Raw genomic sequence first — 15,687 nt, 5'->3', positions numbered from 1 at the left:
TCATCTGATAACATGTCTTTTTTGCATTTAACTTCCCAAATTATCTCCTTAGTGTCGTGAATCGAATTCCCTGCTGTCCCAGGCAGACCTTGAATTTGCGGTACACTGATGGACAAGTTAATCCAAACTCCAAATGTATTGCTATGGCTTGAAAGATAAGCAGAGGTTTAATGAGTGAAGAGAGTGAAAACTATGTAGCCAGGCTTTTGGCTTACTATCTGAAAAGGATTGAGGTTTGACAAGGAGTGACACAAGATCTGGTGTTGCTTTGCTTGGGCTTGACCTCACCAGCGACGGGTCGCTCTGGGAGACAAAGAATTCAGAACCTACTCAGTGGCTTTTACCGCCATATATAAAGCTGTTGTGTTAGAGGTTAAGGAGCTTTAGGGTGGGAGGGAAAGGGAATCTTGCAGCCACAAGAACTGGGGGGAACCAGTTTTTTTTAGTTCTTAGATAAAGTTTCCAAATCAGCTGGATTTACCTGGATATCTCTAGGCCTTTGAATATTAACCACCTGTTCAAGATTATGTTTTCAAAGAGCCTGACATTTTTAGAAGTTGTTTATGTGTGAATCCTCTGTCAGTCACTTTTAAATATTAGGCAAGACCAAAAACAGTGTTGGCATACCATTCCATTCAAATAACACCTTGGCATTCACAGTTAATACTGATATTCCTTTTAAATATGAATGGGATTAGGGATGTAAAACTGAAGTGTTTCCAGCAACAGCCAAAGAGCCTGTCAACAGGTACTGATCACGTCCAGTGTTTGGTTGGACTGCAAGCAAATTATGACTGACTACAGAGCTGGAGAACATATCAATTCACATGACAGCTATCAAACACAGAGATGATGCTGATGATAACATAAATGAACCTTATTGTGATTTTGTGTTTTTTTAATGGTTGCACTGAGTACCTGTGAATATCTCAGAGAAGCACAAGGCCAACTTGCAAAAATAAGATGATGATGATCTGTAACGAGTAATAACTAGAATGAATATAAACTCGAGAAATATATGAGACTACTTTATATTAAGTGTGCCATGGTACATCAAATATGCCTGAGTACTGAGGTTGCAAATTTTACTCAGTAGATCAACTAAAGTATGAGCTGAGTAGTTGGTTGGGACAAATTTTAATTTTAACCAGACTGAGAGTTAAAGGCAGACATAATGTTTTTTATGTCTGGTTTAGTTTTGGCACATTACCACACTATTTTGTGTAATGCCACGAAAAATGAAAATATGAGAGATGGCCTCTCCTAGCAGTGAGTGTAACCTTTGGTTGATGAAGCTGTAAGCTTTTACTTAATTATCTCATCAGAGCATTTGTATTGAGAGCTTTGCTAGTATACAAAGATGAATATGGGTAATCAGCTAATTGATTAATCATTTAAAAGGAAACTAAAATATTTAATTGGTTGACAGCCCTACTGCATATATAAATAAAATCATGATCATACATATTAGAGCTCAGACTAGACATCTTTCCCAAGAAAAGCCCCCCTAGTCCAAGAGCTGGCCCTTGGTGCCCAATCTGGAGGCCCAATGGATCATGATGGTCTCCTTCTGTCAGCAACAAGTTGCCTAGATTGAGGCAATGCGACAGATCTAATGGATAAGAGTAACTGTTCAAGATCACCTGATTTTCTGTGCCAGCAGGATTCTGGTCTATGATATTAGTATCTCTATTTGAACTAACACAGGTGGGCAACTTGTGTTCACTGAAATTTATGTTGGCGTGTTTTTTTTTTTTTGGCCTACAACTCCCAGCATCTCTTACCATTGGCTATGCCGAATGGGGCGTTGTGGGCCAAACTATCTGGAGGGCCACAAATTGCCCACCCGTGGACTAGTTTCCTCTTGCCACCAAAGCCTTCGGTGGATTAGAAGGTACCAAATCAACGACAGAACCCCTTGTTTAAGCCCTGCAACTCCTGACACAAACTATCTCAAATTAATTTATTCACTATTATCTGTTCCAAATGGAAGAAGGCAAATGTTGGCTGTATTCCACTGAATGCATGTCAGGAGAAGTTGCTGTAAAAAGCATTTATTGACAAAACATTAACAGTTGCAGGAACCAACTGCAGGTAGATCAGGAATGACAAACAATTAAAGGCAGAACAAAAGAAAACACCACTGCTACTGGCCATATGTTGTCGAGCTTAATGATTTAAACTACAAATAGAGCACAATGTTGGTGATTGCAGTATTTACCTATAATTATATGCTGAGCACATAACAGCTTTAGCTAAGCTGTATTTGCCCACAGAAACACAAGTCTTTGTCACTACATGTGCCTGATGCTCACTAGTGCGGTTGGTGGTGGCAGGGATTAGTCTCAGGAATAGTATATGTGTATCTCTCTCTCTTTCTTTTCAGGTAATTGTCCTCTCCACAACTCTCCTGACGCCACTTAGCATTCTGGATTTGCTGTTTGCCACAGACCATCTACAGCCAGACATTGGCCTCTGAAGAGCAGAGAAACTGTCAAATAAGATAAGCACCTGGCCCAAATGGCAGCCAATATCTAAACCCGGCTGCCTTCTGTCCCTTGAGACATTCTTGCAAAAATGAGAGGCCTGAAATTGCTATGTCCTTGATTTTTTAACACTGCGGGAAATAGATTGGAATGCTGCCTGTAAAGAACAGCACCTATACTAGCAGAGGGCTTGAAAATCTGCTCTTTTCTTCAGTGACGTCAAGCTGAAATTGAGTTCCTCTGACTGCAGTAATGCTGTATTTTGCTGAAGTTCTTTATCTCCAGCTTGTTAACACTGCTAGTGTTTGAAGGCAGTTTCAGAGGGTAAAGATCACTGACTATAACAGTTTGCTAGGAAGATTGTAGAACGACCGAAGATAGCAACAGGAGCTTCCATTTTTCTTCTGAGCCTTCCCTTCCCTTTCTTTAGCAGTCTTGCACATTGGAGGGGGGGTGTTGTGAAAGAAGATGCCACCAGATAAATTGTTGAGCAGTGAATGGCAAATTTGGTCTTAAACGCTTTACAGAGTTTTATGCCTTAATGTCTTCTTTAACAATCTCTTTTAGAGGGGTGTGTGTTAATTCTAATATTGGGTAGGCTTTATAATAGTAGCCCAATTACAAGTGAACAGGCATCTCCGTGGGAACAAAAAGGACTGGCATTGCCTGCCAATTGCTTTCCCAAAGAACTCCAACTTGTGCAACATGAAGTCACTCCCCTAAATGGTGCTAGTCTTCTAAGTTGTACTACACAGAAGATAAAATTCTGATAGCATTCCTGCACCACAAAATCCACCCAGTGGAGTTGGAGATCTTGAGGCTGGAAAGCTGAGTATCAAAATAAAGGTGTGAAATTGCTTCAGAATTATCAGAAGTGGACACCACCATAGGGTACCATCTAGACTCAGTTTACAGCAGTCTGAGGAGAAGTTTATACATTCAGTCAGACCACATGGTAAAGCCACTCCTAAACATCCATTCAAGGCTTCCCCCATTGATGGGGGGGACCTCCATTCACTTAGAAAACTGGCATATCACGGAAAAGGGTCAACTACCTGATATATTAGTTTTCTATATAAAGGGAGTCTTCCAACCTCATCACCCCTGTTGTATTTATGTATTGGACATATAGCCTGCCCATCCCAAGAGCTCATGGTGGTAATTATTCTACTCTAACCCTTGCTGCCAAGACATTCAAATGTGAAACACGCCACCACTGTACCAGAAAGAAAAACTTTACCACTTGAGTCAATTGAATATATTATAAGGCATGATGTTCATGGCAGCAACCATATAGGAATACATTTTTGGGCAGATGAGGGATTAATTGGATGGAATATTTCACTTTATTTAGTGTCTGTCTCTCTCAATCTCAATCTCTTACTCTCCCTTCCCCAATTATATAATGAGAGGATTATAATGACATTAGGTGGAAATGTCAAGAATATAGCTAATTGTCTTCTTACACTTCCTTTCCTTTTCCTTTCTTTTTTAATAACAGTGTTAGAATAGTTTAAGGCTAGGAAAATAGTGCCCAAAATATGAGTTTTCCTTTCTTTCCTGAATGGCGTATTTCAACTGCTTCAAGCAGCTAGTGGTTCTTTGTTTTACAGCTGTAGAATCTAGCTAGATGCGGAGTTTTTCAGTGTAACCTATTCCAGCGCCTTTGAGACCATGTTGCAAGCAGCACTAGTTGAGGCCTCCGCCAATGTAGCAGACGCAGACAATCCCTTTATAGTTTCAGTGCCCTTAGCGAAGATAATCTAAAATCGGCCATAATATGACACTTTGGTTAACAGAAGAAAACAAAGGCTTGTTTATGAAACATTGCTCACAGGAAAAGACACACTTTGAGTATTTACTTAGGGCAATAAACTATGGATGTGCTGGCATGCTGTATTTGATAGACAGGTGACAAATCAGTCAAAGCAGATCTGTAAAGCTATTTATTGGAAGCGCTTAGGAAGGAGAAAGGCAAAGACAAGCAGTCTCCATGGTTACCATTCCATTTCTGTCACATTGTGTTAAAAGACTGTTTTGGAAATTATTTGAGGGGGAAAAAATAGATGTTACGGAAACGGTGCCACTTTCCTATATGTCTCTTTGTTGAAATCCTGGTGGGCTTGGTTACATAGACCATTTTTTTTTTTATCAGAGTCTGATCTGCTGGCAGCTGCTCCTAATATCCTTTGGGAAGCTTTGAAGCCGGACTACAGGCAATCTCCTTCAATCTACTTGAATGGGAGCTCCTGTGCACTATTCGTGATTGCTCTGCCATGGAGCTGGCCACGGCTTCACTGGAGCAGGGATTCAGAGCAGAAGAATTAGAGGAATGCCAGAGACTGCACTGTGTGCAGCTCACGCGGAGTGTCCAAAGTAGTCACTTGGGAGTTTATTTTAATAATCCTATATTAGAATAGAAATGCAGGTGCAGGCCATAGTTGTATGGCCTGCTACTACTGCATAGCAAGCCCATCAGCAAAAGGAGAGCAGTTATCTTGAAAGGGGAGGTGTCCTTCCTTGTCCTGGGGTGCTAACAGCAACCCCCCGGCCCCCACACATACACTGCTGCCATTACCAAAATTTGTCAGTGAAATTCAACAGCATCAACAACAAAAAGCAATAATTTTGTTTTAGAGCAGGGCACCCAGGGAGCATATGTGGAAGCAAAATCATGCTACGGGGTGGCTTTGGGAGCACAATTCTGCTTCCAAACAAGCTGCATGTAAAATGGCCACTTTTTCTTTTGCCACTGCTGCAAATGTGACAGTGGCGGTCAAGCAGGGCCTGTACAGAAGGCCAGTGGAGCGCATGCAGTCCACATGTTTCCCACCCTTGCTCAAATACTTTGAAGAAGCCCCTCTCTCTACCTCTTTTTTTAACAGATGGAAGAAGTGCCCTCAGTTCCTAGTACAGGGTCTCAAGAACCATAGGAATGGCTTTACAGAACAGGTGACCTTTGCACAGGAGTTGCTATAGCGGTTGCAGTACAAGCCTGGGGATGCACTACAAAAATCTGAAGTTGGAGAACGTAAGGCTGTTGGAGGGGGCAGCATTGTTCTACTCTTGTGTAGTGTTTCTGAAAGGAGTGAGACTGCTTCCCTTCTAGGAGGTCACTGACCTAACCAATGTCTTTTAGCCCCTTATGGCTAGGGTGACCATATGAAAAGGAGGACAGGGCTCCTGTATCTTTAACAGTGGCAGAGAAAAGGCAATTTCAGCAGGTGTCATTTGTATATATGGAGAACCTGGTGAAATTCCCTCTTCATCACAGCAGTTAAAGGTGCAGGAGCTATACTAGAGTGACCAGATTTAAAAGAGGACAGGGCTCCTGGATCTTTAACTATTGTGACCAAGAGGAAATTTCACCAGGTTCTCCATATATACAAATGACACCTGCTGAAATTGCCTTTTCTATGCCACTGTTAAAGATACAGGAGCCCAGTCCTCCTTTTCATATGGTCACCCTACTTATGGCACAATCCTATGCATGTTTAGAAAGAAGTCCTATGGGTTTTTCTGCACTGGATTTTGCCTTTCATGCATAAGATTGTGCCTTTAATCACTTTACTTGGTTTCCCTCACAGGCAATGTGGGTCTTACCACCCCTACCCGTTTTTCTTTCTTTTTCTTTTAAGAGTATCTGGATATAAAAGACAACAATGGTATGAGAAAATGTTGTTTAATGCTGAAACAAAATTGAGAAGTTGTGTTCCATTTAAGTTGCTGTCGACATAAAAATAAATTACAGCTTAAGGAGAAAAACACAGTGGTGTGTTGTTGTTTTAAAGTGCATTGGTGTCAAGCTCGTAGCCCTCAACCCCAATCCTGCTGGCTCTGTGTGACAAGCCTGATAGTTCAGCTTTTTACAATGTAGCTACAAATGGCAGATTTATACAACAGTGGAATATCCCTCATGCTCTAGCTAGAGATATGGCTCAGCCAAGAACTATCAGCTTCATAGACAAATCATAATAGATTGAAACAACCGGAAGTTCTATCCATGCCTAGAGGGCTTAAATAAGATCATCATAATCTGTTGAATCCAACTCAAATATTTATCTGAAAATAAATTCAGCATTGCACCAGATGACCAGCCTTTGAAGAATGATCATGGCAATGTTGTTTTGGACCAGGGATGAGCAATAAGTGGACCTCTGTCCTCTTGTGCCGCCTCCACCATCCTGCTGCTGAATTTGGCAGCACAACCCCAGCAAAAAACAAAAACAAAAAGGCAGTTTGCTGCTAAAGTTGGGCAGAAAACCAAGAGTTTGTTTTCAAACTAAATGTGGCATTTTTAAGGCTCTGTTGTGGTTTGCTGCCGAATTTTGGTGACAAACCACTGATAGTTTTGCTGTCATCACTTCACTGAATTCAGTGGTGTGGCAGCAGGACTGTGCCCCATTGTGAGGTGGAAAGTGGCTCCCAACGCCCCCAAAGTTGCTGGAAAAATTACACTGAACAATACTCATGGTGCAAAATGTCTCACTCCATGGTCAGAAATAGAGTCAATTCATAATGCCCTATACTTTTATACCAATGGTTTTTTGTTTTGCTGTATCAATGGGATACTTGTGCCTCTAAACCACAGGTTAAAACCCCCCACAATTTACAGCTCCAGTGAGCACTACAAAAGACAACCTTCATCCAATACCAAAGATATAACCAAATGATGTAAACACATGTTTCCAATTAGTAAGTTGGCATTGAGTATTTCTTCCCTGTCCTCCCCTGCGGTTGGAGTGACAGGATAGTACAAATATCAATATCCAGGTTCCACTACAGAACATAAAAAATATTGTCAGTTCATTCAATCAAATGTTCCATTTTCAACATGAAAGTACATGCTCTACCAGTTCTTCAGAACCATATTCACACTTCAGTGTTGTTCCACCATTACACAATGTATTATGTCCACAACTATACAAACAACATCTGAAGTCTCTCCCTCTCTTTTGCCCTTCTTTGGATGCTGTAACGCCTACAACTCATGTTCCAAAGTTGGAACTATAGGATTATGCACTGGGAAGGAGGGAAAAACCCATCCCATTTAGTTTGATCTTTCAGACAGAGGTGACAGTCCTCACTTTGGCAGATAAGGCTTGCTTAAACCTTCTTTTCAGGTCTTGCATGTTGGGTGATTTTGGTCTTGGAATGAGAGAGCTTCTCCTCTTTTCCGGGGTGCTGGTGGATTGTTGCTTACAGACATCTTTACATAAGCTATGGAAGGCATTGAAGACCTCTTTGTAGTTCTCACTGACAGACACTTCATAGAAAGTACAACCCAACACGCTGGCCAGCTGAAGTCCATGTTGGGGTTCCACCTCTTTAATATGGAGGAGGTCTGCTTTGTTTGCTACAACAACCACAGGCACTCTGTTTCCTGGGTGCAACTGCCGTATGTGCTGGTGGAAGTGACTGAGTAGTTCGTAACTCTTATAGTCTGTGATTGAAAAGACTATCACAACTGCATCTGCCCAGCGAATACATCTGTTCAGCTGCTCATTACAATCCAGGCTATGTCCATGGATCTGGAAAAAAAGGAAGAGAACAGAGAATGAAAAAAGTATTTGGCTGCAAAGGAAGAGCTCAAAGAAATCTGGTTTCAGGTTACAGCCTCTATACCATGAGATAACATTGGCATTGTTCGGAGTCCCTAAAAGTTTAATTCTCCTTCTCTCTCCATAAAGCTTGTTAATCCAGTTGCAAAAACATACATACACACTACACTAGGTCATTCCCAAGTCTGCCATATTCAAATTGAAAATTGACTCAAGTTGTACTACATGTAAAGGGAAAAAAAGACTTCATGGTGCCATAGAATGGGAAATTAACTGGCTAGACAGCAAGTCGGGAGTGGAGAGCGGGGGAAGAGAACAAAGGTATGAGCTGGAAACATTTAAAGTTGGAGAGCTGCCCAGTTCAAAAAGGCAAAACTTGACCTTACTCATGTCTATACATTCAAACTTTCCATAATATAAGATCAGCTCCTAACAAATTTTAATGAGCGCAGCTGCTAGCACTGTGACTTGGTTTCTATTGTGTGTGTTTATGAAACTAAAGTTGATTAGGCTATAGCAATAAAAAATTCCTTCCAGATTTCCAGTGCACTTTGCTAGCATCATAAAAATGAAGTGTTCCTTAGTTTGCCAACTAACTGTTCTTAACACATTAGTAAGATCTCTGTTTAAGAAAGGCAGCCTTCAGAAACAAGACGGCTGTGTCTTCAAGCGGACAAAAGTTTAGTTGAAATTATGGGTTGTTTTCTTTTACTGTCAGGGGACTATATACAGACCATTTATCAAGCGCTGACTGTTTACAGCACTAGTTACTAGCAACAAGGGTTTTCAGTACTGTTAGAACAACTCCACTGCTTAAAACTGGGGTACTTTTGAACAAACATGAAGAGCAGTGGGCTCCTTGAAAGGTACCAAACCTGACGCTCGCAATTAAATTGTGGCAAGCAAAGGAGCCCAACTCACCTGTACTCCAGGAGTGTCTTGGACTTGAATTGCAAACATCTCTCCATCAATTTCAATCTGTCTACTGTACAGATTACCTAGGAATAAAAATGCACTTGATCACACTAAGGTCAGAGATGTGACTGCAACATGCACTATAAATGCATATTTGTTAACCTGTGCAAAACTGAAACTGGATCTGCCTCTAGTTGCTTTGAGAATTTTTTGGGGGGGAGGGTGGGAAACTGTCATCATTCTGGCAGCAGTAGACTATTTCTATCACTGGAAACATAAGACTGGCAGCACAATCTTATACGTGCACAGACATCTATATAAATGTGTATAGCATTGCAGCCTGAGTTAACGACTGCTGTGCCGACTGAAGACTAAAAGCAGGAAGGAAGGAAGCATTTAGGTAAACATGCCACAGAATTGTTAGTACATGGCCAAGAGTTTTTATAGAGTTTTGCTTGTGAATTTTATTAACTTCATAAGCCAAGTCGGAATTAACATTATGGGCAAGATAGTTTAATTACCTGCCTAGGCTCTTTTTAAAGGACAGGAGGGCACACTCCAGCAAATTATACAGGGCTATTTCCCACCCTACCTGCAGTGATTTGCCCTTCTGCCCTTTCTTGAAACGGCCCTTTTTTGCTTTTCTGGGAGAAGAATAAACTACTTTGGATTTAAACTCACATTTATTTACATAAATTCCTTGATGGCACAAAAAGATAAGAATGGAACTAGGTTATGGGATTTAAAGCCACTGCCTTTAACTTGGAACGTATTTCATTGTACTGCTGGGGAAAGCTGCTGGCAGAATAGAGAATAAGGGACCGACTTTGTAAGACAGTGAGGGATTTGACACCCCACTTTGGCTAAGTAAGAAAAAAAATGCCACAGTGCTTTTCTTTGAGGACTGCAGTAGTGCAACGTAAGACAGTGCATGAATTCTCTTTGTCTTCTTGAGAACATGATGAATGCTCCCTTCCCAACAATGTGTGCGTAGCCAGGCGGACATTGGGGTTTCAGTATTTCAAAGTGAATTCCTGAAGCTGAGTTCCATTAGTCCATTGTATGGTTTTAGCTTTCTGGGAGTGAGATACCAAAGCCTCACTGTGCATACGGTAGAGCAGAAGTTATCATTCCTTACCTGCGTTGCGTTCATAGTCTCCAATGAATCGTTTTGTGAGAAATCTCACCACCAGGGCTGCAATTAACAGGAAAAGATGCAGGTTAAAAACAGAAGAGAAAAAGGCATTTCCACTTGGCGGGTAAGTCAGCTCACTACCCCACCCACCCCATTCCTGTCTGCTTGCCCCACAACCCAAATACAGGACATCCCTAGCATGAAAAGCATCACACAAGAGGACATTAATGAAACACATAATTTTCTACTGTTACATTTTGCTAGCAAAAGCAGCCAACAGATGAAACTTGGGAGTAGGAATCAAGGGGATTTAAAGCTGCTTTCTCAAGCATATTTACTCAGAAGGAAATACCACTGAAGTTAGTATAACAGGCTGCAGAATAAACACATTTAAGAGGGGGCTGGGGGAAAAAAATCAGCTAAGATCTCCCAACCCCTTACATTTTTTGGCCTCCATTTAACCCCAAGGAAAAGGCGGCTGCTTTTTTCTGGGTAGCTTCTAGTCACCAGCCCATCGCAACTCTGAAGACCTAAACCAGTGGTTCCCATACTTTTTCAGGTAACCGCCCCCTTGGTTCCACAAACTTATGCCCAGTGCCCCCTACCCTACACTATAAAAATCATTATTCAGAATAGCGGTTTTCAACGACCCACTAAGGAAGATAATAACAATAGAATTCAAAACATTAACAATTAATTTAATATTTATTCAAAATCCAAAGCACCCGCCGCAGGCTTGCTGAGGGAGGGAGGGGAAAGAGAGCGAACGCCTCTGTTTTGCAGCCGGCGTGGCAGGGCACACCAAGCAGGGTATGTCTCTTCATTAGCGTTTTGATGCTTTTGAAACATTTCAATTCACCGTTAAAAGGACTCTTCTTAAATGGTATTAATACATGTGTGGATTCTTCCCCTATATGGCTTGGGACCAAACAACCTTCTCCCATAAAAATGTCCCTGGGTTTTAAGACCTTCTGGGAAAGATCACCTTGAGCGTCCCCCTGCCGCCCCCTTGCCTGGCCCCCCTATGCAATCCCACCGCCCCCTTTGGGAACCACTGATCTAAACCAAGTAAGGTTCACTGGCATCACGATGAAAAGGGGGGGAACTATGCACACATCTGCATGGGAGGGGGAATGGGGTTTATCCTTTTAAGGGGGTGACCAGATGTCATCTTTGGGGTGATATCTATACATTGTGTTTTGTGGCTGGTTATTGTCCACCCCACCCACCCCCGATCTAGCAGCAGGTGGCTGGGAAAACAGTAGAGCGGTGCTACTGTAGTGTCTTTCCCTCCAAATTAGTGGGGAGGGTGTTTGATCGTGGGGAGAAGGTTTGTTCCCTCTTGACTCTTCGGAGGGCGTTTTCGTGTCCTCTCAATTCCCCCTGCCCTGCTGGGGAGGGAAAGGGTTTGCTTTGCAGTCTGCACACCCACATAGTGGTTGGGGGGGGGCGGTAGAGGCGCAGCTCCCCAAGACAAAAGATGCCCAACAGTACGTGTTCTCCTCCTCACCCCTGAGATTGCTGGGATCACCTGTGACCGCCCCCCCCTGCCCCCATACCCACCCAGCCTCCCTTTCTGCTTACCGGTCTTGCCCACCCCGCTGGCTCCCACCACAGCGATCTTGATGAGTCGGGGGCGGCCGGCTCCGCAGCTCTCTCCGCTGCCGGTGGCGCTCGCTGCTTGGGGGTACTCCGCGATGGTCCCCATATTGTGGATCAGGCGCATCGCAGCTGCCCTGGGGGAGGCAAGCAGAGCCGCCAGCCACAGGATGGTGAGGATGCCGCCGGAAAGCAAAGGGCGCCTGGATCGAGCCGCGGCGGGGACGGAGGAAGAGCGAGGTGGAGAGGCGGCGGCGGCAGCAGCACCGCGAGCCAGCGAGCGGGACGACGAAGAATTGCGGCTGCTCTGCGCGGGCGCCGCTTTTTCTCCCCGGTCCCGCAGGCTCCTCCTCCTGATGGCTCCCGGGCAAAGCTCCGCCCCGCCCCTGTCTCGCTTCGCGGCCACGCGATCTCCTCCTGGCCATCCGCCTCGGCACACGAGCCTCGGCGTGTTTACTTAGGAGTAAGGCCCGCTGGACTGAATGGGTGACTGATCCAAGGTGGTGCTGATCCGCTTTCCCAGGAAAGAACGCGGCGTGCCACCTGCAGCCGGCTGCGGGATACGAAGCCCAGCGGCTGCTTCTCCCCCTCTTGGGCTCCGATCTTCTGGAGGAAGTGGGCTGCGGAGGGCAGAGAGGGAGGGTAGTATCCAGTGTTAGTCCCACTTAGAGTAGACCCACTGACATGAGTGGGACTTAAGTTCTGTCCTAACTTAAGTCCTATTCATTTCAATGGGTCTACTCTAAGTAAGACAAACCTTTGGCTACTATCCGGGAATTTAGGGCGCGGTCCTATACATATTTAGCCGGGTAAAAGGGTCAGCAACTCCAGCACGTCCCAGCTGGCATGTTGGAAGTTGTAGGACTTTTTTCTGACTCCCTTAGCCTCCTGCCCCCACTTCCGAGCTCTTGCGCTCCTGATGGGTTGTTGCAGAGAGCTCGCCAGAGAACCTTTTCATTGCAAGCAGAAGGTAGCTGGGAGGAGGGGACTCGGAGGGGTCACTCGCCCGGCAGTCCACGTGGCTTGGAGCGTGTGTCGCCCGCCGGGTTCAGCCAGGTGTAAACAAACGCAGCCGAGGCTCTTCGGACAGGCGGCCGACCACGTTGGCGTTTGCATGTCCATTTTATCTGCTAGGCAGTTATGACAAAAATTGTGTGTGGGGGTGGGTGGGTGGGAGTGGTTTGTTGTTGCTGCTGCTGCTATTTATTTATTTATTTATTTATTGAATTTCTATACTGCCCAATAGCCGAAGCTCTCTGGGTGGTTCACAAAAATTAAAACCATCAAGTACAATTCAAGGTATAAAACAAACCACAATATAAAAATAAATTTAGTGCCCTTGCTCAAACCCCTCCTCTCTTAAACAGGGTTATTACATCGATCTGTCAAGCAGGTAGGACACATCTCTCTCACTGAAGTCCAAGGAGCAGATGGTATGTGTGCCTGTTCTATAAATGCACAACCAGTGCGTGTGGCACTGTACCGAATAGCAAGGTTCCTGCCCTGCAGAGCTCATGCTGTGCATACGGAAGGTCCCACCAGGTCCAATTCCTGGCATCTCAAGTTAAAAGAATCCAATAGCAGATGAGTCGAAAGATGTCCTCAGAGCCATTGTGTCTGAGAATGGACAATACTAGAGAAACGGATGGACAAACAGGCCTTATCTAAGGCACTTTCCTATGTACAATTTTGTTATAGAAAGACAACTGCAAGGGATGGGTGTGGTCCATTAAGGAGATCTGTATCTCTGGCTGAATTCCAGCCCTACACACAAAATCCCATTAAATGAGATATGCATCCAAGATTGCACTCTGCTTTTTGGGAAGGCTTTATATGTGAGAACTTCCGCCTGGCAAACCTCCTCCTAGTTCAAGATGAAAGAAATAAGAGTGCCGTACACCACTCAAAATGTGTTGTAGCCCTTGTTTCAAATCAATCCCAAAGGAACTAAACTGGCCTAAATCCTTAGATCTTGCTGGGTTGGTCAGCCTGTTAAGTCAGGGGCTGCTTCCAGATGAGGCATTAATCATGCAATCGCCCTGTCTCAAACACGGAATTTTATGGGGAGTCTAGACAATATTGTCTTCCCTTAGTAATCCTTCCATGTTATTCCACCATGTTTTTCCTTACCAGAAAAAAAATCCATTAAGGAGAAAAAGATGGAATAAGTGCACAATGCCTTTTGACTGGTAACGACTGATGGTCAAGATGAAGTTTTCAGTTAGGATGTTGAGACCATTCACAAATGTCTCAGGCACCAACGTGGGGTGAGTGCATGGACATTTTGCTAACGGTCCACACCGATTCCTAAATGATTTTATTCCAGCCAGTGAAGATCAGATGTGCACTGTACACGTCTTGTTCCTCTGATCTCCATCACACCCAGACAAGACATTTGTCATGTCTTCCACTTGACCGGTGTGCCACCAGCTGTCCCTGCAGCAGGAGCTCACCTAGGTGGGCCTTTATGAGCTTTGTTTCTAATGTTGTCACTTGTTCTGAGCCTGATGCAGATTAGAAATTCATCTAAATAAAAGACCACAACTCACATTTGGAACCTGGATAGGGCAAACACAGGAGGAGGAGGAGGAGGAGGAGCGCTCCAGCCCCACCCCTCCGTTCTGTTGTGTTTGTCACCCTCAACTCATGGAGGCAAAGTTGGACATCAGGAAAAACTTCCTGACTGTTAGGTGGAACCAGTTACCTAGGGAGGTTGTGGTCTCTCCCACACTAGAGGCATTCAAGAGGCAGCTGGACAACCATCTGTCAGGTATGCTTTAGGGTGGATTCCTGCATTGAGCAGGGGGTTGGACTTGATGGCCTTATAGGCCCCTTCCAACTCTACTATTCTATGACTCTATGATTCTGCACAAGCGCCAGTAAAATAAATAGGAGCTGGGTAAGAGCACTCTCAAAAGCTGTAGATAAGATCTCTCTTTAGGCATTCTTCTTGCCATGTTGAATGAAAGGAGAGGAGTGCGCCAACCCTGCTCCCCTCCCTTGTCACATCGATTGCCCTGTACACATGAAGGGCGACAGTCGGAATAGGAGAGTCTCTTGTATCTTTGCAGGCGCTCCATGCAATTAAGAACTCCCATGATAGTTTTCTCAGAGAGCTGAAAGTGGTTGGAAAGAAGGATGTTTGTGATGTGTATGTACAACCCACTTTTGCCAGTAGGTTTTGTGGGGAGCAGGCATTATTCCCAAACACTTGTCTGAACTAAAGAAATGCACCTATCTGCCATGAAACCCAAAACCTGTCTTAAGCCAGCTCTCTTAAAGATTATTGTCTGTCTCTAAATTGACAGTGTCTTGGACGTACCATGGATGTTGCTTCTGGAAGAATGGAATGGAGCATTTTGGCTTGCTTCTGGGTGTCCCGGGGGCATTTAGCTGAGTAGTGTTGGAAATTGGATACTAGACTAGATGGACCATTGGTCTGATCCAGCAAGGCTCTTCAGATGCTGTGTAGCACAGCAGCATCACTATGGGCTGGATCCAGACTTAGACATACTTAAAGTAGAACCTCTAAAAGCCATGGGACTTAGTCAGAACAAACTGGAGTCCAATTGATTTTAATGAGTTGACTAGAAGTATGACTGATTCGGGATCCAACCTTGTATTATAATTATTACACTTCTAACAGTTTGTTCTACATGGCGGTCTTTTGTAAAACCTGTGCATTTAGAGAACAATGTTTTGGGGTTGTTTTTAATGAGAGGCTTCCTGATCCTTCAGAAAGATTAGCAGGAGTAAAAAGTGACAATGTTGTTATTTAGAATCTCATCTCCGCTCTATTGCTAGCACTATACTAGTGAACTCTGGTCATACATTTGATGGGCAAGCCATGTGAATGGACCAGGTGAATATTCTGATCCCTCATGTGTCATCGCTTTTTTGTGATTCCTCCAGCAGCCTGTGCAACTCTGTACAAATAAACACAGACAAGGAAGTCCAGTGCCCCAGCGGCCAGACCACGTGTGTTTCCCAG

The 15,687-nt window shown here is 44.0% G+C and overlaps 2 protein-coding genes across 2 annotated transcripts in view; one reads left to right on the top strand and one right to left on the bottom strand.

Moving 5' to 3' along the window:
- SCFD2 (sec1 family domain containing 2) overlaps positions 1-5,799 on the top strand; it is a 189,363-nt gene extending 183,564 nt beyond the window's left edge. Inside the window, exon 9 of the mRNA XM_063135774.1 lies at positions 2,387-5,799. Within this exon, the coding sequence (XP_062991844.1) occupies positions 2,387-2,479 (93 nt within the window). The 3' untranslated portion in view covers positions 2,480-5,799. The remainder of the gene's footprint in view (positions 1-2,386) is intronic.
- Positions 5,800-6,137: 338 nt separating this feature from the next.
- Positions 6,138-11,826, bottom strand: RASL11B (RAS like family 11 member B). Its single transcript, XM_063135239.1, has 4 exons — positions 11,682-11,826; positions 10,101-10,157; positions 8,969-9,045; positions 6,138-8,017 (listed from the first exon to the last, which is right to left on the bottom strand). The coding sequence occupies exons 1-4, from the start codon at positions 11,821-11,823 to the stop codon at positions 7,550-7,552; spliced, it is 744 nt and encodes a 247-aa protein (XP_062991309.1). The 5' UTR covers positions 11,824-11,826; the 3' UTR covers positions 6,138-7,549.
- Between the last annotated feature and the right edge of the window lie 3,861 nt (positions 11,827-15,687).

Source organism: Elgaria multicarinata, chromosome 10 (assembly GCF_023053635.1).
Source record: "Elgaria multicarinata webbii isolate HBS135686 ecotype San Diego chromosome 10, rElgMul1.1.pri, whole genome shotgun sequence".
In the NCBI taxonomy this organism is placed as follows: Eukaryota; Metazoa; Chordata; class Lepidosauria; order Squamata; family Anguidae; genus Elgaria; species Elgaria multicarinata.
Note: the sequence above shows the minus strand (reverse complement) of the source record. Positions and strands in the feature narration are given on the sequence as shown.